The 22227-nt window shown below is 43.6% G+C and overlaps 1 protein-coding gene across 2 annotated transcripts in view; it reads left to right on the top strand.

Moving 5' to 3' along the window:
* The first annotated feature begins 587 nt into the window (after positions 1 to 587).
* The window catches only part of RAVER2 (ribonucleoprotein, PTB binding 2), an 80271-nt gene continuing 58631 nt past the window's right edge, over positions 588 to 22227 (top strand). For both annotated transcript variants that reach the window (XM_008265122.5, XM_008265121.5), the window contains exons 1-2: positions 588 to 1343; positions 17268 to 17334. In XM_008265122.5, coding sequence (XP_008263344.4) covers positions 810 to 1343; positions 17268 to 17334 — 601 coding nt within the window. In that variant the 5' untranslated portion in view covers positions 588 to 809. The remainder of the gene's footprint in view (positions 1344 to 17267; positions 17335 to 22227) is intronic.

Below are 22227 nucleotides of genomic sequence, written 5' to 3'. Positions count from 1 at the left end.
CCGCCCCCCCAGGCTGCTTCTTAAGAATTACTACAGGGACTCACGGGCTTTCTCATTGCACAGCAAGAAAAATACATTACGGTCAGATATATCCTAAATACATTAAGCATTTCACCTCCAACATCCTTTTTTTCTCCTTAGAGTAGCTCAATTTTCTTCATTGTTATCTCAAACTTTGCCAAATACGCCCAACTTGCACACAGCTCAAAGGTTACCGCCCGGACCTCTTCCGGCTGCGGGCAGGGACCGTCCTGCCTCTCTGGGTTTGGGAAGCCTGCCTTCCCTCCAGCCGCCCCTAAGTCCTACAGCGCTGCAGTTGTGAGGGGAGCCTCGGGAGAGCTGCGGGGTCACGGGCGCACACGCAGGGGCCGGGGCCTGGCGCTCCAGAGCCCCGGGAAGCCAACGCCAAGGGGCCGCATTCCCGCAGCCCAACCCCGGGCGTTCAGGCCGGCGGAGAGCAGAGCCGGCCCGGCCTGGCCCGCGCAGGTGTGTCGTGTCAGCCCGGCGCCCGCGCCGGGGGCCCTGGTGGGCGGGCCTACGGGAGGGGGCGGGGCACCGCCCTACGCGGGGTTGGCGCCGGAGGGGGGGGTTCCTGTGAGGTGGCGCTCCGGCTCCTCCTCAGGTTTCTCCTCTCCGCCCGCCGGCTGCTGGCTGTGGCGCCGCCTCCTTGGCTCTCTTCCTCCCTGGTTCCCTCCCTCCTGGTCGGTGTTTGGGCCCACTCTGCGGCCTCTGTTCGTCTCCTCTCGCTTTTTTTTCTCCGCTTCCCCTCGAGTCTCCGAGGAGTTCGCAGCCGCGGGGCGCCCGGAAAGATGGCGGCGGCGGTGGGCGACGACGGCGGCGAGGGGGGCCCGAGCCTAAGCGTGGCAGAGCCGCGGCCAGAGCTGGGGCCGGAGTCGGAGTCTGAGGCGGGCCCGGAGCCCGGGCCCGAGCCGGGGCCAGAGTCAGGGCCGGAGCCCGAGCCCGAGCCCGAGCCCGAGCCGGAGCGGGAGTCGGGGCCGGAGCCCGGGCCTGAGGAGGGCCCGGAATCGAGGCCGAAGCCCGAGCCGGGGCCCGAGTCGGAACAAGAGCCCTTGTCGGAGCCGGGGCCTAATCTGGGGCCGGAGCCAGGGCCGGAGCCAGGACCCGAATCGGAGCCGGGCCCAAAGTCGGAGTCGGAGCCGGAACCGGAGCCGGGGCCCCCCGAGCCGAGCAGCTCCGCTGAGGCGCCCGAGGGCGGCCGGAACCTCGCGCCCGCGGCGCTGCCCCCCGAGGAGGTGACCGCGCGGCTGCAGCGGATGCGGCGCGAGCTGACCAACCGCAGGAAAATCCTGGTGCGAAACCTGCCCCAGGACTGCAGCTGCCAGGTATGGGGACGACGCGTTCCGGGGCTGCGGGGAAAACCCGAGCTTCTGGGCTGAGACCCCGCGCCATAGCGTGGGGGTGGGGCGGCGGCGCAGGCTGAGACCGGGCTGCGCTCGCTCTCGCGGAGCCCTTCGGGTGTCCGAGCCTCCTGACTCCGTGCGAGGGAGCGGGGCAGATTAGGAAATCGAGGCTGCTGGGGGAGGGGGGGCGCGGTTTGTCCAAGGTGGCTGGGGTCACGGTCGGCTACCTCCATGTCCGGCCCGCCTTTCTCTTTGGCCCATGGGAGGAGCGTGGAGGTGCGCCGTAGAGCACAGGTGTGGAGGCGGGGGACGAGGGTTCGAGAACGCCGGGGCAGAGGGTCCTTCGTGGGGCCCTCGGGCCTAGGGCGTGCCATGGTGGGCGGGGACACGGGAGAGCTGGGAGAGATTTAGTTTGTGTGTAACAACTCTGTCTCCCAGGGCGGCCAAGGCCTCGGAGCAGGGAGCTTGCAGCGTGTTCTGCAGTGCCAAACTGAGGGATTTGTTGCCCAGTTACTCGGATGGGGTTTTAAAGATAGACTGTTCTGTCTTTAATCTAGACTGTTGCTTTGAGATTAGAAGCTCCGCGGCCTTTTGACTTTTTTTCCCTAAACATTGGAAAAGTTACGTGCTGTCGTAGGAAAGCTAGAAAATACGGAGAGTGGAGGGGAAAAAAATCACCTGTATTTCTGGTACTCTAAGATAACCATTGTTGTTAACCTGGGATATTATCTTTCTTTTCCTCTGCGTATGTATGCATGCTATTTTTGTTTTTATCAAAAAAATGAGATCTTTTTTGATTGAGTGTGTCTTCATTGTAAGGATGTGAACATATTTCATATGTGACTTGAGTTTGTATATTGATTCTGATGGGCTGTCCTGGTATTTTTTAGATTTTTGAGCCCGCTCATGTCGTTCTTACTATAACTGGAGGCATGGAATTGCGGGATGACTGGCTACTGACAGTTGTCTGACAGTTCTAATGTATGACCCATAAAATAATGAAACTAATGTCCCATTATTGTATAATTAGGCATGACATAGCCATTCACTATAAATGTGAGTATATAACTTTATAACTCATATGCACGAGGGGCCATTTTGTTTCACGATGCAAAGTGGCGAGGGCTGGTGTTAAGCAGTTAAGATAGAGCTTGGGACACCTGCATCCCATAGTTGAGTGTTTGGTTCCAGTCCCAATTAAGCTTCAGATTCCAGCTTCTTGCTAGTACTCTGAGAGGCTGCAGATGACGACTCAAATAATCTTTGCCTCCTTCCGTGGAAGACTTGGATGGAGCTTTTGGCCCTGTCCTGGCCCTGTCCTGGCTGTTGTGAGCAGGTAGGCAGTGGGCCAGCATATGGGACATTTCTGTCTCTCCAAAAATTTTAAAGATTTTATGAAATGCAGTGTAAAAAGTCAGTATTGTATATATTATCCCTCTGTCAACTCTTTGCATTCTGCCATTGTATACTTCCATCTGTCAGGTAAATTTTGTGATGCTACATACCAATAAGGACATTTGCAATGGACTGTTTACTTAGAAGCAACTTCCTTGCCCATGTAAATAATCAAATAGCAACTTTGTGTGTAGATAATATGGAAGAGAAATGGAGAAGCGCCTTGATTTCCATTGTAGAAATCTTATTTTTGTTTACCACATTTTATTACATTAATTCTGAAAGTATTTAGGTTAAATATTCAAGGCAGTTTTACGTTTTTTTTTTTCCTCGTGTCTTCTCAAATGGTAAAGAATAGTTTTAGACTTGTTATTAGTGATGAGAAAGACTTTCTGAGAGTTAGTGTGATTTACATTTTTGGTGTATTTTTGTTACGAGTTTATGTTTAGCCTAAATCTTAGGATTTCCTGTAAAGTAGCATGCATAAACTAGCAAATAAAATTTGTGTAAATTCTGTACACCACATGAATTTAATCCCAAGTGAAGTATCTTATGCCATGTTTTTTAAGAGGTGAAGAATTGGGATAGTGTAAAATTGCTACCTGGGACACCGGCATCCCATTGGTAGTTCCACTTCAGATCTAGCTCCCTGCTAATGGCCTGGGGAAGCAGTAAAAGAAGGCCCAAGTACTTGGGCCCTTGCCACCCACACGGGAGACTTGGATGAAGCTCCTGGCTTCGGCTTGGTCCGACCCATGCCATTGTGGCCATCTAGGGAGCGAACGAGTGGATGGAAGATCTCTGTCCCTGTCTTTCCCTCTCTAACTCTTTCAAATAAGTAAATGAAATTATTTAAACAGATTGATTGGTTTATTTGAAAGGCAGTATTACTGAGGGAGAGAGAGAGAGAGGGAGAGAGGTCTTCCATCCGCTAGTTCACTCACCAAATGGCTGCAATGGCTGGAGCTGAGCCGATCCTAGGCCAGGAGCCCGGAACTTCGTTCTGATCTGCCATCTGGTGCTGGGGTTCAAGCCTGGTGCCATCTTCTGCTTTCCCAGGTCATAACAGAGAGCTGCATCGGAAGTGGAGCAGCTGGGACTTGAACTGGCGTCCATATGGGATGCAGGCAGTGCAGGCAGTGGCTTTACCTGCTACATGCAGCGCTAGCCTCAATAAATAAATCTTTAAAAAAAATTTTTTTTTCATCAAAAAGCAAAGTTAAGAACAAGACTTTTTCTCAGATTTATCCTAGCATTTACTGTACCCATAATAGTTTTCAAAATAAAATGTAATTTTTACTATTTTTGTATATAATTTTTTTAAAAGAGTTTATTTATTTGAGAGGTAGAGTTACAGACAGTGAGAAGGAGAGACACAGAGAAAGGTCTTCCATCTGCTGGTTCACTCCCCAAATGGCCACAACGGCTGGAGCTGGGCCAATCTGAAGCCAGGAGCTTCTTCAGGTCTTCCACTTGGATACAGGGGGCCCAAGCACTTGGGCTTTTTACTACTGCTTTCCCAGGCCATAGCAGAGAGCTGGATCAGAAGAGGAGCAGCTGGGACTGGAATTGGCACCCATATGGGCTGTCAGTGCTGCAGGTGCAGAGGATTAACTTCCTGTGCCACAGTGCCAACTCCTGGTATAGAATTTTAAAGTCTAAAACAGGCCAGTCTAAAACCTGTAATGTTTGCTTAAGCAGTAGCCTTTATTCCTGTCATCTTTAGTACTTGTACTGCTCTTGCTAATTTTCCAGTCATAATCAAATCATGTTATAACTGTTAGTAGTTTGTAAAATAGACAAAGTATGCTAGTTTAGAGTCAGTTAAAGGACAATGTTTGTTGTAGTTTACTTATACCAAGACTTGCTATTTTTATTTGTCCAGTAAGTTTCATATTTAGTTCATGCACTTCCCAAGTTGCAGTGTGTTCATGGCTGTGTTCTATGTGGTTTGTTTGCATTTGCCTTTTATCAATTTCCTTTAACAATTTTCATGTTTATTTTAGTTACTGTATTTTACTGTCAACCTACTAAAGAAGTTTTGACTTTTATTTTGTCTCTGTTAGCCAATAAGATCTATATTAAATCACCTGGGCTAAAATTGCATATTTACCCTTATGAAATGACTGAAATGGTATTTGTTCAGTTACTAAGTAAGTAATCAGATGTTCCCATTCTTAAATTCTTATTTTCCAGAAAACTTTCTGTATTTATCTATTCACTTACTTTGTTTCCTATTTTAAAATGTTATTTAATTACATTCATTTTGTTGAAAAGGTAGAGATCTTTACTCCCTAAGTGCCCCAACAGTCAGGACTGGGACAGGCTGAAGTCAAGAGCCTGGAACTCAATCCAGGTCTCCCATCTGGGTAACAGGGACTCAGATATTTGAGACATCACCTGCTGCTTCCCCTGGTGTATGTAAGCAGGAAGCTGGAACCAGAAGAAAGGCTGAGATCTAACTCAGGCACCCTGATAAGGAATGCGGGTAGCTTAACTGCTGAGCCAAACCTCTGTCCTCATACCTTTATTATAGAATATCACATTAAAAATCGCAGGCATGGGGTCGGCGCTGTGGCGTAGCGGGTAAAGCCGCCTGCAATGCTGACATCCCATATGGGTGCTGGTTCGCCTCCTGGCTGCTCCACTTCCAATCCAACTCTGCTATGGCCTGTGAAAGCAGTACAAGATGGCCCAAGTCCTTGGGCCCCTGCACCCCACGTGGGAGATCCGGAAGAAGCTGCAGGCTCCTGGCTTCGGATCGGCGCACCTCTGGCTGTTGTGGCCATTTGGAGAGTGAACCAGCGGATGGAAGACCTCTCTCTGCCTCTCCTCTGGTGTAACCCTTTCAAATAAATAAATTAATTTAAAAAAAATCAAAGGCATTTGCAACTCAAATGTCTGAAACTGTACTTATATCTCTATAAAAGCTACTGATTAGTAGGAAACCAATTTGTTTTTTTAAATTTTGAAAACATGAGTATGTTTTCTTTTTAAACAGTTTTCATGTCTATTTAAATTTAGTTTATAGTTTTCCACAACTTTGCAGGTTCTAGGGTTAAAAGTGACACTGAAAGGGGCCAGCGCCGCGGCTCACTAGGCTAATCCTCCGCCTAGCGGCGCCGGCACACCGGGTTCTAGTTCCGGTCGGGGCGCCGGATTCTGTCCCGGTTGCCCCTCTTCCAGGCCAGCTCTCTGCTGTGGCCAGTGCAGTGGAGGATGGCCCAAGTGCTTGGGCCCTGCACCCCATGGGAGACCAGGAAAAGCACCTGGCTCCTGGCTCCTGCCATCGGATCAGCGCGGTGTGCCGGCCGCAGCGTGCCGGCCGCGGCGGCCATTGGAGGGTGAACCAATGGCAAAGGAAGACCTTACTCTCTGTCTCTCTCTCACTGTCCACTCTGCCTGTCAAAAAAAAAAAAAAAAGTGACACTGAAAGATATTTATTTTTATTTCTGCCTCCTAAGGTTTGCATTGGCAGGGAGCTGGGATTGAGAGGCAGAACCAGGTATTAGACCCAGGTCTTTATGGGGTGGAGGTCTTAACTGCTAGGCCAAACAATGGCCCCCTAAAGTATTATTTTTACTTTTAGTGGTAAAGGTATCAAATATCTTTCAGAAATACTAGCTGTAAACAAATGAATACTTTTATATTTATAAAAAGTTCTAAAAAATTGTCTCATTGAATAATTACTATGCAGTTCAGTCAGGTTCTATGTGGTCGGCTTCCTAATCTTTTTTATTTTTTCAAAGATCTGTTTGTTTATTTGCAAGGCAGAGTGACAAGAGATCTGCCTGCTATTTCACTCCCTGAAAGGTCACAACAGCAAGGGCTGGGCCAGGCTTAAGCCCGGAGCATGGTGACAGGTGCCCAACTAACTACTTGGGCCATCTTCTGTTGCCTTCTTAGGCATGTTAGCAGGAAGTGGATCAGAGGCAGTGTAGCAGGGACTCAAACCAGCACTCTAGTGTAACATGCCCTTGTCACAGACCGTGACTTAACCCACTATGCCACATGTCAGCTCCTCCCAGCCTTTCTTGAACCTTCATGGCCCTGTTTTGTTTGAATAATATTGTTATTGGAATATCAAAATGGAGAAAGTGTTTATATCGTAGAGGCATTCACTTCCTGTATCGGTTATGTTCACTCAGTTTTTTCTTATGTATATACATGTGTTTTATTTTTACTTTAAAATCTGTAAAAGATTCTGTTGTGTAATTAGAAGAAAATCTGAAGTGCTGGTTAACATCCAGGATTAGTAATAAATGAAACAAAGCATTCTGTTGTCCTACTTTTGGTATTAGGAACTTATTTCAAGGAACCTTTGAAATGGAAGTTGAAAAGATTAATGGTTAATTTACAGAGGCCTATTTGAAAGTATTGTCAATTAAGCACTTTTCCATATATGGGAAACTCTGGTTGGTATTATCTCAAAGCTACCTTTTTTTTTTTTTTTTTTTTGGACAGGCAGAGTGGACAGTGAGAGAGACAGAGAGAAAGGTCTTCCTTTTCTGTTGGTTCACCCTCTAATGGCCACTGTGGCTGGTGCACCGCGCTGATCCGAAGCCAGGAGCCAGGTGCTTCTCCTGGTCTCCCATGCTGGTGCAGGGCCCAAGCACCTGGGCCATCCTCCACTGCACTCCCGGGCCACAGCAGAGAGCTGGCCTGGAAGAGGGGCAACCGGGACTAGAACCCACGGTGCCGACCTGAAAGCTACTTTTTTAAAAATTATTTTTAAAACAATAGGATTTTCTCACATGCCGGATTCTGTCCTGGATTCTGTCCTCTTCCAGTCCAGCTCTCTGCTGTGGCCTGGGAGTGCAGTGGAGGATGGCCCAAGTACTTGGGCCATGCACCCCATGGGAGACCAGGAGAAGCTCCTGGCTTCGGATCAGTGCGGTGTGCCAGCCGCAGCGGCCATTGAGGGGTGAACCAACGGAAAAGGAAGACCTTTCTGTCTGTCTCTCTCACTGTCTACTCTGCCTGTCAATATATATATATATGTATATACTCTCCAAATATTTAGCTTTTGAATTTCCCATCTGCTTTTTGTGGGGATACTCCCACTATTGTCTACTTAGTCTCCTTTCTTCCTCTTGTCTTTCCTAAAAGTGCTGAGATTTTCATCTGTGAGGACCCAACCCTGTTTTATTCCATCCGCATCTGTAAGGGTGACATAAATCAAATAAAAGGGCTTTTTTTCTTTTTTTTTTTTGCCAGAAGAATTGGTTAAAGGGTGAGCAGCTACCTAAGCTACTCAGTACATGCTAGTCCCCTGTTCGAAACAGTTTTTTTTCTACCTGGATTGACAGTTTAGGACTTCGTGAGGGTTAATGACATTCTTTCTCCCCAAAGGATATGAATATAGAGATGTGTAGCCCTGGTCTTAGCTGACAGAAGAGAGCAAACACCTGAAGAGGGGACTGATCTGGGGAAAACTTGTAGAAAACTTGAGCTTGAAGACTGATCAAACTAAATGAAGCTTGACCTACCTCTGGATTTTATGACTGCAAGCCAATAAATTCTCCCTGTGTTTAACTTATTTCAAGTTGTGTCTTAGGTTACTACCAACCAATACTATTCTAATTAGCAAAGAATTTTAATAAAAAAACATTAAATTTCAGTATTGGAAGGGATAGTACAAGGAATTTCATCTTTTTGCTCAACATATGAATCTGATTTATTGACTCCTCTACATTGATTCTAGCAAATTTTAAAGCTTTTGTTGCATAGAAATCACTGTGCTGTAAGGTATCCCATCCCTTCTTCAGACAGCTTTCTTTGCTATAACTGACTTTATTTATATTGAATGTCCAAAATTTATTTCCTTCAAATTTTGATATCTTGATCCAGTGTCTGCCCTTTAACAGTATTAGTATTATGATACATACAATAGATATTCTTTTTTGACTTACAACTTAGATTCCTTTAAATCATTAGTTCTTAGGACATGTTTCCAGGTTTCCTTACCCTCTTACTTTAATCTGAACACACACTATTACCACTGTGTCATTGTATCTTAAAATGTGACACTCACAATTGAGTATAGAAGTCTAGTTGACATCTCCACATATCCCCAGCTAGAATAATTTCTTTCCTGTTTTATCTTACCAAGCAATGCACTTTGAACTTCAGTTATTTTGTACTTAATTCTCATATCAAGGCTGTAAGGTCAGAATTTCTTATCCCACTTTTATTGATAGGGAAGTGGGTATGCAAAATTGATGTCAAACCATTTTCTGAGGATGACTTAGCTAATTAATGGAAGAGTGGAGAAGAAATAATGTCTGTTTGATTCCAAAGCTCCTATGCTTGTCTCACACTATATTATAATTGTAATTTCTCTCTATAACTATTGTAAGTGTTTTAAAGGGCAGGAATTATGTAATATTTACCTTTGCATCAGGAGTGTTTAACCTGGAGCCTGACATATTGTTCCAAGGGAAATGTAAAACAGAAGAGGACGCCTACCTACTTTGTTCTAAAATGATATACTCTATTAATATGTCTACATGACAAGCTCTCAGGATTGATTTGTTGGGTGCATAAGTTTTGTAATGTTAAGACTTAACATTTTTGGCAATGAACTCTATTCACTTTTTTTTCCCCTTAAGATTTATTTATTTGAAAGGCAGAGTTACAGAGAGGCAGAGGCAGAAAGAAGTGGGGGGCGGTCTTCGATCTGCTGGTTCATTCTTCAAATGGCTGCAACAGCCGGAACTGGGGAGATCCGAAGCCAGGAGTTTCTTCCATGTCCCCTACGTGGGTGCAGGGGCCCAACAACTTGGGCCATCTGCTGCTGCTTTCCCAGGCCAGAGCAGAGAGCTGGATCAGAAGTGGAGTAGCCGGGAGTCGAATCTGCACCCATGTGGGATGCTGGCACTGTAGGCAGTGGCTTTACCCACTACACAGTGCTGGCCTCTCCATTCACTTTTTTTTTATTTTTATTTTTTTATTTATTTATTTTTTGACAGGCAGAGTGGGCAATGAGAAAGAGACAGAGAGAAAGGTCTTTTGCTGCTGGCTCACCCTCCAATGGCCGCCGCGGCCAGCGCACCGCGCTGATCCGAAGCCAGAAGCCAGGTGCTTCTCCTGATCTCCCATGCGGGTGCGGGGCCCAAGAACCTGGGCCATCCTCCACTGCACTCCCGGGCCACAGCAGAGAGCTGGCCTGGAAGAGGGGCAACCAGGACAGAATCCAGTGCCCCGACTGGGACTAGAACCCCGTGTGCTGGCGCCGCAAGCGGAGGATTCGCCTATTGAGCTGCGGCGCCGGCCCCTCCATTCAGGTTTTTTTTTTTTTTTTTTTTTTTTTTTTTTTTTTTTTGACAGGCAGAGTGGACAGTGAGAGAGAGACAGAGAGAGACAGAGAGAAAGGTCTTCCTTTGCCGTTGGTTCACCCTCCAATGGCCGCCGCGGCTGGCGCGCTGCACTGATCGATGGCAGGAGTCAGGTGCTTCTCCTGGTCTCCCATGGGGTGCAGGGCCCAAGCACTTGGGCCATCCTCCGCTGCACTCCCGGGCCACAGCAGAGAGCTGGCCTGGAAGAGGAGCAACCGGGACAGAATCCGGCGCCCCGACCGGGACTAGAACCCGGTGTGCCGGCGCCACAAGACGGAGGTTTAGCCTAGTGAGCCACGGCGCCGGTCCTCCATTCACTTTTAATTATTCAGTTAACTATTTATGTTATATGAGTGTTAAATTATAAACCTTCAGAAAAGTGTTAATATTAATAGGCACACCAATATTTGCATGTTTTTCAAGTGGTTGTGGATCTTATATCCCTGATTTCACTAGGGATTGTAGGTCAACATAATTCTGTTTATATCTTTGGGATTTCACGTGAGTGTGGACTGCTCAAGCAGATTCAAAGCTGCTTCTTGCAAAGCGTTTTCATCAGAAAGCTTATTGTTCTCTGGTTATTCAGTAGTCTGTGACTGATACTTGGTTTATTTACTTTTAAAAATTTAAAAAAGAATCATTTTTAATGTATTTGAAAGGCAGTGGTGGGGGGAAGGGAAATAGATATTACATCTGCTGGTTCACCCCCCAAATGCTTTTAATAGCTGGGGCTGGACCAGGCCTACGCTAGGAGCCCAGCATTCAAACCAGATGTCTCGTGGGTGGCACCTGCTACCTCCCAGGTTCACATTATCAGGCACTCCAGTTTAGGATTCCAGGGTTGCAAGTGGTGTTTAAACAGCTATTCCAAATGCTTGCTCTTATAACTACCTTTTAGGTACCGTGCCTGACACGCAGTGGATGCTCAAAAATTTTTTCTTAAGATATTTTCAAGGAGTTGCTGTATAATACTTGTCTTCCACTCTTAACATTTATTAAAAGAGTGATACTGAGAATGTTTTCTTTGCGAAAGAGTATCATGCATTATATTAATGTTTTTCACAGTAAGTATTGCTTGCTAAGAAAAAAAGTCTCATTAGATTTCAGCAGTGCAGCTTATTGTGAGTCCTTAAGCTTATTTTGTAGGCATTTGATACTTAATTTCCTGTTTATTTAGTATAATGAGATTTGTAAACTTACTAAATGCTTATCATCACCTGAATGACAATTTATTGGAATTTGTTTGAACCTGTATGTGTATGAGAGCATTCTGTCTTCCTAATCTCTGTCCCATATAACACCCCCACCTCCTCTGTCCTGTATCTTTTCTTCAGTGCACTGTAGTGATTATCCACTCTTAGTTCCCAGTTTTCCTATATCTCTTGGACTTTGGGTCTCCTATTACCCTATTAGTTTTTTTTTATAAATAAATATTTATTTATTTGAAAGGCAGAGTTACAGAGAGGCATAGGGAGAGAGAGAATGTCTTCCATCCTCTGATTCACTCCCCAAATGACCAGGACCCAGAAGCATCTTCTGGGTCTGCCATGAGGTTGCAGGGGCCCAAGGACTTATGCCATCTTGCACTGCTTTCCCAGGCCATAACAGAAAGCTGGATTGGAAGTAGAGCAGCCGGGACTTGAACCGTCACCCATATGGGATGCTGGCACTGCAGGCAGCGGCTTTACCTGCTAAGCCATAGGGTCGGCTCCTACCCTATTACTTGCTTTTCACTCCAAATTAGTCTCCATTTCTCTGACTTCATACTTATGTTTTCTGTAACCTGAACTAGAGTAGACATGATGTAAGTTCTTTTACTTAAATCAGCTGGTTGTGAGTGCTAAATATATGTACAAAATAACCTTCACAGTAGCACTGTTTTAGTGTTTGATAAAATAACTGAATACTGTAGCTAAATTGACATGTGAAACTAATATCACAATACCCTAACTTGTTAAAAGATAGAAAATAAGACCACAGTGAGACATAGTTTTATACCTACCAAGTTGACAAAACATGTATTTGGTAACACCAGGCCCTGAAAGGATGTGGATCAGTGGGCTTATGTATAATGTTGATAAGAATGTGAACTGGTAGACCATTCTGGCAAAGTTGGCACTTTATTATAAAGTGGATCATTTGTATGCATATAGCCTAGAAATTTCATTTTGTGAGGAGCTCTTATATGTAAAATTTATAAGAGTGATAGTTTTTAAAAAATATAAATAATAAAATAAAAACTTGGAAACCCACCAAATATTCATTGATAGAAATAAATTGGATATGGGGCCAGCGCTGTGGCGTTGCTGGTAAAGCCGCCGCCTGTACTGCTGGCATCCCGTGTGGGCACCCATTCAAGTCCCGGCTGCTTCACTTCTGATCCCTGTCTTTGCTATGGCCTGGGAAAGCATTCCTTGGGCCCCCTGCACTTGTGTGGGAGACCCGGAAGAAGTTCCTGGGTCCTAGCTTCGAATCAGTGCAGCTCTGGCCATTGCACTCAATTAGGAGTGAACCAGCAGATGGAAGACCTCTCTCTCTCTCTTTTTCTCTCTGACTCTCCTTCTCTCTGTGTAAATACATAAATAAATAAATCTTAAAAAAAAAATGGATACATAAAATGTCAAACTGAGTACATGAATGACAGCCATATGGAAGAAGTACGTTTTAGAAATATGTTGAGTATGAAAGTCTAGGCACAGAAGATTGAAAGCAATATATACCATTTTTATAAAGCTCAAAAGAAACAAGTTATGCAAAATAATATATTTTTGTGGATACATACCCAGGTAGGCAGGATGGGTAAGTAGATGCAACACTTTTGTTAGTGTTGTAGTCCTTAAATTTGGAATTGAGCTCCAGGTTGTTTGTTATGCCTCATAATTTAATATGTGCTATAAGTAGTCTTTTCATATTATTGAATCACTTAAAATTCAAAAAGAAAATTAACAAAACTTTAGTTTCATTTTATTTTTCTGTTTCCAGAGCCGTGACATTTTAGCTAATAGCCTTTAATTTATGAAAGCTTTTCTTAGAACAATTAAAAGGAATGAAGCTAGATTTGTGAAGGGCTTAGAAGATGTTGCAGTTTAGGTTTATAACTAAGGCCAAGTTTCATTAAAAAATTCCAGACCAGTTGGAACAATGGTTATTTAACTTTTGGAGTTAGGGGCAGGGGTGTCATTCTTTGATTTGAGATCCTGTTTCCAGAAGCATTTTATACGTCTCTCTTTTTTTTTTTTTTTTTTTTTTTTAAGATTTATTTCTTTGGAAGACATGGAAAGACAGACCTTCCATCCACTGGTTCACTCCCCAAATGGTTGCAACTGTCAGGGCTGGGCCAGGCCAGACAGGAACCTGGAATTCCATCTGTGTCTTCCATGTGGTTGGCAGGGTCCAAGTACTCAGACCATCTTCTAATACTTTCCCAGGTTCCTTAGCAAGGAGTTGGATCGGAAATGGAGCATCCAGGACTCTTATCTATATTGCAATATAGGATGCTGGCATCACAGGCAATGATTACCCTACTGAGCCACAAATGCAGGCCCTTGTGTAGGACTTTTAACTTGACTTCAGGGAGTGATAGTGAAGTTGGTCTGAAAATGTATTACTAAAGCCATCTGATACCAGTTTAGATAAATGTCCTGCTGTAAGAAAATTATTGGTAATTGCTGATCAGAAAATGAAGTATTTAGTCAAATAAACTGTTTAAAGGTGAGCAGCAAAGAAGGATTTATTGAAAAGCAAACCTTATGAGGGAGAATTGCCCCCACCTAGACTGGGATTATCCTTTTTTTTGGGGGGGGGGGGGAAGGGTAGTGCTTGGGGCAGGGCCTGAAGTGGGGCTGCAGCAGATGTGATCTCCAGGAAGGTTTTCTGGCACCTGGTGCATGATAGAAAATTAAGCTTAGCTGTATGATGAGGTGCGGGTGTGCTGAGTCTTCAGCCATGTTTTTTTTAAATTAATTAATTAGAAAGGTAGAACTAGAAGGAGAGAGATTGATCATCCATCTGCTGGTTCACTCTCCCAAGTGGCTACAACAACCAGGGCTGGTCCAGGCCGAAGCTGGGAGCTTCTTCTGGGTCTCCCTTGTGGGTGCAGGGGCCCAGAGACTTGGGCCATCTTCCACTGCTTTCCCGGGTGCATTAGCAGGGCTGTGGATTAGAAGTGAAGCAGCCGGGACTCAAACTGGTGCCCATATAGGCTGCCAGTGTCACAGGTGGTGGCTTTTCCTGCTGTGCCACAATGCTGGCCCCTAAAGATGCTACTTTAAAGTTGGTTTGTAAATTAGTGGAAATGTGATAAAACTAGATTAATATGGGAAACTGTCATCTTGGTCCTTTCACTTTTTTGTAGTAGAGTGTGGTAGAATTTTGGCAAATAGTTACAGAACTCTTTCAGGCTTCAAGTGCTTAGTTTGACCAACTTATGGAGGCTCAAATTTAGAGTTGACCTACTTTTGCCTGGGTCACAACAACCAGGGTGTGGGGGAAAGTAATCAGTGTTTTTTTTTTTTTTTAGGAAGTTTTGTTTCCCTTGGCAAAGTCTGCATCCCACATCTATGATTAGAAATATGAATGTTTGCAAAGTAAAATTTTAAAGTTTCAAAAATACGTATTTGAATACTTACGTATGGATACTTGATAATGTGAAGAGTTGTATCATGTCATCTTGATGGTTGGTAATGAAATGAAAGATAAGATTCTGTTCAACTAAATGGACATACAGGATTCCTTCAAAAATAGAAACCATGTCACCATCTAGATGAAGTATTACAATAATTGTTAAGATGTGTTTATGATAGTTTTTTTTTTCTTTTCTCTTTTTTTAAGATTTATTTTATTTATTTGAAAGAGTTACAGAGAGAGGTAGAGACAGAGAGGTCTTCCATCTGCTGGTTCACTCCCCAGATGGCCTCAAGGGCTGGAGCTGTACCAATCCGAAGCCAGGAGCTTCTTCCAGGTCTCCCACTTGGGTGCAGGGGCCCAGGGACTCGGGCCATATAGCAGAGAGCTGGATTGGAAGAGGAGCAGCTGGGACTAGAACTGGCACCCATAGGGGATGCCGGCGATTCAGGCCAGGGTGTTACACAGCGCCGCCCCCGAGAGATTTTTTTCTTAATAAAGAACAAGATATTTGTGTAAGTCAAAAAAGCTATCTTGTAAGAAAAATTTCTATAGTAATATTATCAACTTTTATATTGACTCTAGTAACATGATTCAGCGAACTTTTTAAAATTCATAAATATGTATTTTAAAACATTTCTGATACAGCTTACTAATAAGGAATGCTAAAGCATCAACTGGTTATTTGCTCAGCTTTACTTTTTATACTTTCCCTGTTATAGCAATCTGTTTTCCCTCTTGCACTGGGTTAACAGGGGAAATATATGTGATATATATATATTCTCCTTTATTTTCCATTTCTACATTGCTCTTATGACTACAAATTATGACACTAGTGGCAGTATTTTTTTGTAACTGTAATGGTGGTTGGTGTATTGTTTTTAAAGATAGTACTGGAAGGAGTAAGCAATATGGCATGGAAGTTAAAAGTGTGGTCCTCAGACCCAGACCAATAGTGTGAATCACCATTCAGCAACTTCGTTCTGCTCTGCTCTCTTAATTTTTAATAAAGAAGTGAATTTGGTGCCTCGTAACTACTAAAAGCTAAATAGATTTTAACCATAATAATAGCAGTATTAATACTTCCTACTGATTTGTGAATTTTAGGTTATATTCTTTACATACTAGCACTTGTGTATGTTTAGCTTATTGATTTGCAATATAGAACTGGTTGGCTGTAACTTTCTAGTCTGGGATCAGATAGTGTTGTGTATTATGAGTAAGCTTTTCAAGGCCACATGTCAATTTAATGACAAAACAAGTTATATTCACTTTGATGTAGATTTGAATGGCTATGATATGCAAAGTAAGACAGGTAATATATAAAAATATAAAATTCCTGTATTCCAGTTCTGTCAGTTTAACAGGAGAAATTAGGAAAAAAAGGAAGAAATCTACTGTTTGAGGCTTCCAAGTGAATAGAAGTTGTGCTATCCAAAAAAAAAAAAAAAAAAGTGTAGGCTGGACTAGTAATAAAAACTAAACAAGCCAGAAGCCAGTTTAGATGTGTTGGGAAGCCAAGGGAAAAGAAATTGAAGTACATGCTATATCTTGGTAGTTTTTAGGTGTTTTTTAATATTTAGGAATCTCTAAGTTAAAGTTTACAATCTTCATATTTTTCTTCCTGTTTGTGCTACCTACAATATACAGGTATATACAAGTTCAGTATATGGTACACAGTAATAGCAGCAAGTATACTTGGAAGCATAAATAAGGTTAGGACCAAAGTTTGCATAAAGGAAGCTGAGGTTACATTATGTGAAAAATTATCATAAAATTTTCATGAATAGGGCGGGCGCCACGGCTCACTAGGCTAATCCTCCGCCTTGTGGCGCCGGCACACCGGGTTCTAGTCCCGGTCAGGGCACCGGATTCTGTCCCGGTTGCTCCTCTTCCAGGCCAGCTCTCTGCTGTGGCCCAGGAGTGCAGTGGAGGATGGCCCAAGTGCTTGGGCCCTGCACCCCATGGGAGACCAGGAGAAGTACCTGGCTCCTGCCTTCGGATCAGCACGGTGCGCCGGCCGCAGCGTGCCAGCCGTGGCGGCCATTGGAGGGTGAACCAATGGCAAAGGAAAACCTTTCTCTCTGTCTCTCTCTCTCACTGTCCACTCTGCCTGTCAAAAAAAAAAAAAAAAAAAAAAAAAAAAAAAACCTTCATGAACAAACATTTGAGGTGGGATTTCAAAGGCTATATATGATTTCAGAGTTTAGGAACTTGAGTGATATTTTGCTCTATTATAGGTCAATGTATAATTGTGAACAGACATGCAGAGTCAGATCAGTGCATAGTTTGCTTATGAGATAATAAATATTCTGTTTGAGCAGGAATATGTGCTATGAATAGATGTATAGCAGGAGATAAATTTGGAGTGGTAGGCTAATACTATACCTAGGTATGCCTTTACTTTAAATATATAATTGGGGAATCCATGGAAGATTATTTTTCACATGGAGCCTGGAGGTCGTGATGGTGATAGTGGTGGTAAACTAAAGGAGTTGTATCATCTGTGAACTCTGTGTGCTTATTGAATTCATGGTTTTGTCTCTTTTAGGAAATTCATGATTTGTTGAAAGACTATGAGTTAAAGTACTGTTATGTGGACAGAAATAAACGAACAGGTAAGGTTTTACTTCTAAGCATCCACCTTTGTTGTGATTCTGCATAAAGCCATTTTAGAAAAAAAGTTACTCTCTTTCCATGCTTAAGCTAATCTGTGAAATTCTTTGGTATGAAATCATATAAATGTCACACAATTTATTTTCTGAAAGTAATATTAGTATGCTAAATTTTAACCACATAAATATGTTGTTGCCAGACACTTAGGATTTTTTATACTGAATGTTCTAATGCTATCTGTCATAGTATTCTTCATAGAATTGATGTTCCTCGGTTTTAATAATATGTGATTGGATTTAGTGAATATTCTCTGATTTGACCTTAAGTTGGTAAAATTAGGACTAACTTCATTAAGCTAGATTATTATTCCTTTGTGTATATGTAATATGTAAGTGTTCAAAAACTTTTTTTTTTGCTGTAATTAAGTTTGGAAGAAAATGATTGTTATACATAACTCCCAAACTAACAAATGTTTATATCTTGTATTTTAAAAATATATACATGCTAGAACCTCCATAAGTATTTTTGGGATTATTATTTTTTCCTAGATACTAAAAAAATAGTTAAGAACCATTATGGATAAAGATAAAGTCTAGTTTATGCTATTTTCTGATTTTGCTTCTTCCTACCCTACTTACCTAGGGGTAAGCACTTAATGTGCATGGTGCATACTTTTCAATCTGTGCCATTATGTCATAGTAGTCATTAAAGCTGTTCACAAATTCTTTTTCTTCTGGGCATGAGGTAAGATAGTACTTGCTTGGTCTCCCCTCTTTTTTAAATCTTAATTTGTGTTTATTTTCATTTTATTTGAAAGGCAGAGAGACAAAAATCTTCTATCCGTGGTTCATTCTCCACATGTCTGCAGTAGCCAGGCCTGGGCCACACCAAAAACAAGAGCCTGGCAGAACTCGATCCAGGTCTCCCATGTGGGTAGCATGGATCCAATTAATTGAGCCGTGGTCTGCTGCCTCTTATGGTGCGCATTAACAGGAAGCTGGAATGGAAAGCAGAGCTTGGACTTGTGCCCAGGCACTCTGATGTGGGATGTGGGTGTCCCAAGTAGCTTTTAACCACTGTGCCTAATAATGCCTGGCCTCTTTCTCCTCTTTTAATTTAGACTAGACACATGATTTATTTTTTTGACAAGTGAAATAATAGTGGAAATGACATGTGTAAGTAGAAGATTTCAGAGCAGTGGTGATTCATTGTTCACTTTATACCTGCCCCCTCCCCAGGTATTTGGGATTGGATTAGATTCCCCCAGGGGAAGAAGGTGTAGGTGAAAGAGGAGAAATTAAGTGGCTGGGAACTGTCAGGTACAACCACAGAGGTGTTACTGTGTACAAATCTGTCAGGATGGCCTTAACAAGTGCCACCTAGAAAGTGTGAACGGTAGAGAAAGATCCAGCGAAGGAAATGGGAGGAATATTTTTACAGGTACGGGAAGCATCAGAAAACAGCACATCACAGAAGTTAAGAAAGGGGATGAATAAACTTCACTGTACCAAGAATTCAAGTCAAATATGAACTCATGATTTGATAATAGGAACATAGTCAGTGTTTACAAACAATTGTTGGCTTGATTTAGGAAAATTAAATGGTATATTAAATAAGGAAAAAAGGGCATAGAATCAAAATAAGCCTTTTAGAAAGAGCATAGAATCAAAATAAGCCTTTTAGAAAGGGTTTTGAAAATAAAGGCATATTCTCTCCATACAGTGGCAAAGTCATTTTTCTCTCTAGAGTTGAGAAGAATTAACTGTTCCTTTGGCAGTAGTTTTCTTACATGTAGAGACCATGGAAAGATGTGTTTCTTCAAATGCTTAGCATTCACACTCAGTGCAGTGAGATGCTCACACTGAGAATCACATGTGCATTGAGGTGAACTGAGGAAAGAACAGATTGAGTGAAATGACAGGCAGAATTCTCTATGCTGTTTAAACCCTTTCTTCTTCGCTAAATACATACTTTAAAAGGTTTGTGGAAAGATGGAATTAAAACTAGTTTATTATGGTGCCAAAATTTTTTAAATCCATGTATAGTTTTCCTAGTAAGCATTTTTTGTGAACTTTTGAAGATTGTGTGTACAAGATCCTGCCATTTTGTTCTTTTTGAGTTTTTGTATATTAATGCTCAGAGCAACTTCACTATAGGTTCCAAAGAGGGAGAAGGAGGAGCTTTTAGAGTAATTTATTTGTTGTCTGGCGCTGCGGCTCACTAAGCTAATCCTCCGCCTTGCAGCGCCGGCACACCAGGTTCTAGTCCCGGTCGGGGCGCCGGATTCTGTCCCGGTTGCCCCTCTTCCAGTCCAGCTCTCTGCTGTGGCCCAAGTGCTTGGGCCCTGCACCCCGTGGGAGACCAGGAGAAACACCTGGCTCCTGCCATCGGATCAGTGAGGTGCTCCGGCCACAGCGGGCCGGCTGCGGCAGCCATTGGAGGGTGAACCAACGGCAAAGGAAGACCTTTCTCTCTGTCTCTCTCTCTCTCACTGTCCACTCTGCCTGTCAAAAAATAAAATAAAAATAGAGTAATTTATTTGTAATTTATAGTTTGCCTTTTTCACATCAGTTTTTGAACTTAAAACCTTTTAAAATTCTTTTTTATAAAACTTACCTTAAAAATCTTAAACTTATGATAACAAAGTTTTCAACTTATAACTCTTTATATTTATTTTTTAAAGATTTATTTATTTATTTGAAAGAGTTACACAGAGGAGAGGCAGAGAGAGAGAGAGGGGTCTTCCATCCGATGGTTCACTCCCACAGCTGCCGGAGCTGTGCCAAACCGAAGCCAGGAGCCAAGAGCTTCTTCTGGGTCTTCCACCTGGGTGCAGGGGCCCAGGGTCTTGGGCCATCTTTAATTGCTTTCCCAGGCCATAGCAGAGAGCTGGATCGGAAGAGGAACAGCTTGACAGATGTGAATATATAGGATATTCATTTTACAACCTTATATATATTTTTTAAAGATTTATTTATTTGAAAGAGTTATACAGAGAAAGGAGAGGCAGTGAGAGAGAGAGAGAGGTAGGTAGGTAGGTAGGCCTTCCATCCGCTGGTTCACTCCCCAGTTGAGCACAATGGCCGGAGCTGCACTGATCCGAAGCCAGGAGCCAGGAGCTTCTTCCAGGTCTCCCACGTGGGTGCAGGGGCCCAAGGACTTGGGCCATCTTGTACTGCTTTCCCAGGGCATAGCAGAGGGAGGGATCGGAAGTGAAGCAGCTGAGTCTCAAACCAGTGCCCATATGGGATGCTGGTGCTTAGGGGCAGTATGTTAACCTGCTGCGCCACAGTGCAGGCCCCACAACCTTATATTGTATCATGTTGTTAATTCTCTGTATTATCGTATGTATATTTGTTTGATGTTAGAGCAGCTTCATTAGGTAGATATGTGAAGAGACAGTTCTTACTTAACAAAGATTTAAAGTTAAGCCACTTGTCTAAAGTTGGAATCCATCCTTCCTTCCTTCCTTCCTTTCCTTCCTTTCCTTCCTTCCTTTCCTCTCCCTCCCTCCCTCCCTCTTTTTCTTCCTTCCTTCCTTCCTTCCTTCCTTCCTTCCTTCCTTCCTTCCTTCCTTCCTTCCTTCCTTCTCTCTCTCTCTCTCTCTCTCTCTCTCTCTCTCTCTCTCTCTCTCTCTCTCTCTCTCTCTCTGGCAGAGTGGACAGTGAGAGAGAGAGAAAGAGAAAGGTTTTCCTTTTTCCGTTGGTTCATCCCCCAATGGCTCCTGCGGCCAGTGCACCATGCTGTTCCGAAGCCAGGAACCAGTGCTTTTCCTGGTCTCCCATGCGGGTGCAGGGCCCAAGGACCTGGGCCATTCTCCACTGCACTCCTGGGCCACAGCAGAGAGCTGGCCTGGAAGAGGGGCAACCGGGACAGAATCTGGCGCCCCGATCGGGACTAGAACCCGGGGTGCTTGTGCTGCAGGCGGAGGATTAGCCTATTGAGCTGTGGCGCCGGTCGGAGTCATATTTTTCATTTGATATTTTTTTCTAAAAAGAAAACCAAATTATATATATGTATGTATATGTACATGAATTAGGGAATTGACATCAATTGGACATTTTGATGTCTGTTTATCTTTTATTTTATTTTTTTTGACAGGCAGAGTGGACAGTGAGAGAGAGAGACAGAGAGTAAGGTCTTCCTTTTGCCATTGGTTCACCCTCCAATGGCCGCCGCGGCTGGCGCATCACGCTGATCCGAAGGCAGGAGCCAGCTGTTTCTCCTGGTCTTCCTTGCAGGTGCAGGGCCCAAGCACTTGGGCCATCCTCCACTGCACTCCTGGGCCACAGCAGAGAGCTGGCCTGGAAGAGGGGCGACCGGGACAAAATCCGGCGCCACAAGGCAGAGGATTAGCCTAGTGAGCCGCGGCACCAGCCTCATTTATTTTAGCTATCAAGGGAGCTTTACAGAACTCTGAGAAGAAAGATTTTATAACCTCACTCTGTTTCAGGCAAGGTTTTTTATAAAGGCTTCATAAAATTTTTTATCACATTGGGGGAAAATCAAATCTGTTTGTAGTTAGAAAAGATTATCAAAAAAGCTTTGGCATATAAAAATCTTTTTGTTTTGCATAGAATTCAATGCATTTTTTAAAAAGATTTATTCTTATTTATTTGAAAGAGTTACAGAGAGAGGTAGAGCCAGGAGAGAGAAGTCCTCCATCTACTGGTTCACTCCTCAGTTGGCCGTAGTGGTCAGAGCTGCGCCGATCCAAAACCAGGAACAGGAGCTTCTGGGTCTCTCACGTGGGTGCAAAGGCCCAAGGACTTGGGCCATCCTCCTACTGCCTTCCCAGGCCTTAGCAGAGAGCTGGATTGGAAGTGGAGCAGCTGGGACTGAACTGGTGCCCGTATGGGATTCTGGTACTGCAAGGCAGGCCTTTAACCTGCTGT

Source organism: Oryctolagus cuniculus, chromosome 7 (assembly GCF_051225735.1).
Source record: "Oryctolagus cuniculus isolate XC-2025 breed Fujian yellow rabbit chromosome 7, ASM5122573v1, whole genome shotgun sequence".
In the NCBI taxonomy this organism is placed as follows: Eukaryota; Metazoa; Chordata; class Mammalia; order Lagomorpha; family Leporidae; genus Oryctolagus; species Oryctolagus cuniculus.
The sequence above is the reverse complement of the archived record's forward strand: the minus strand, read 5'-3'. Positions and strand labels throughout refer to the sequence as shown.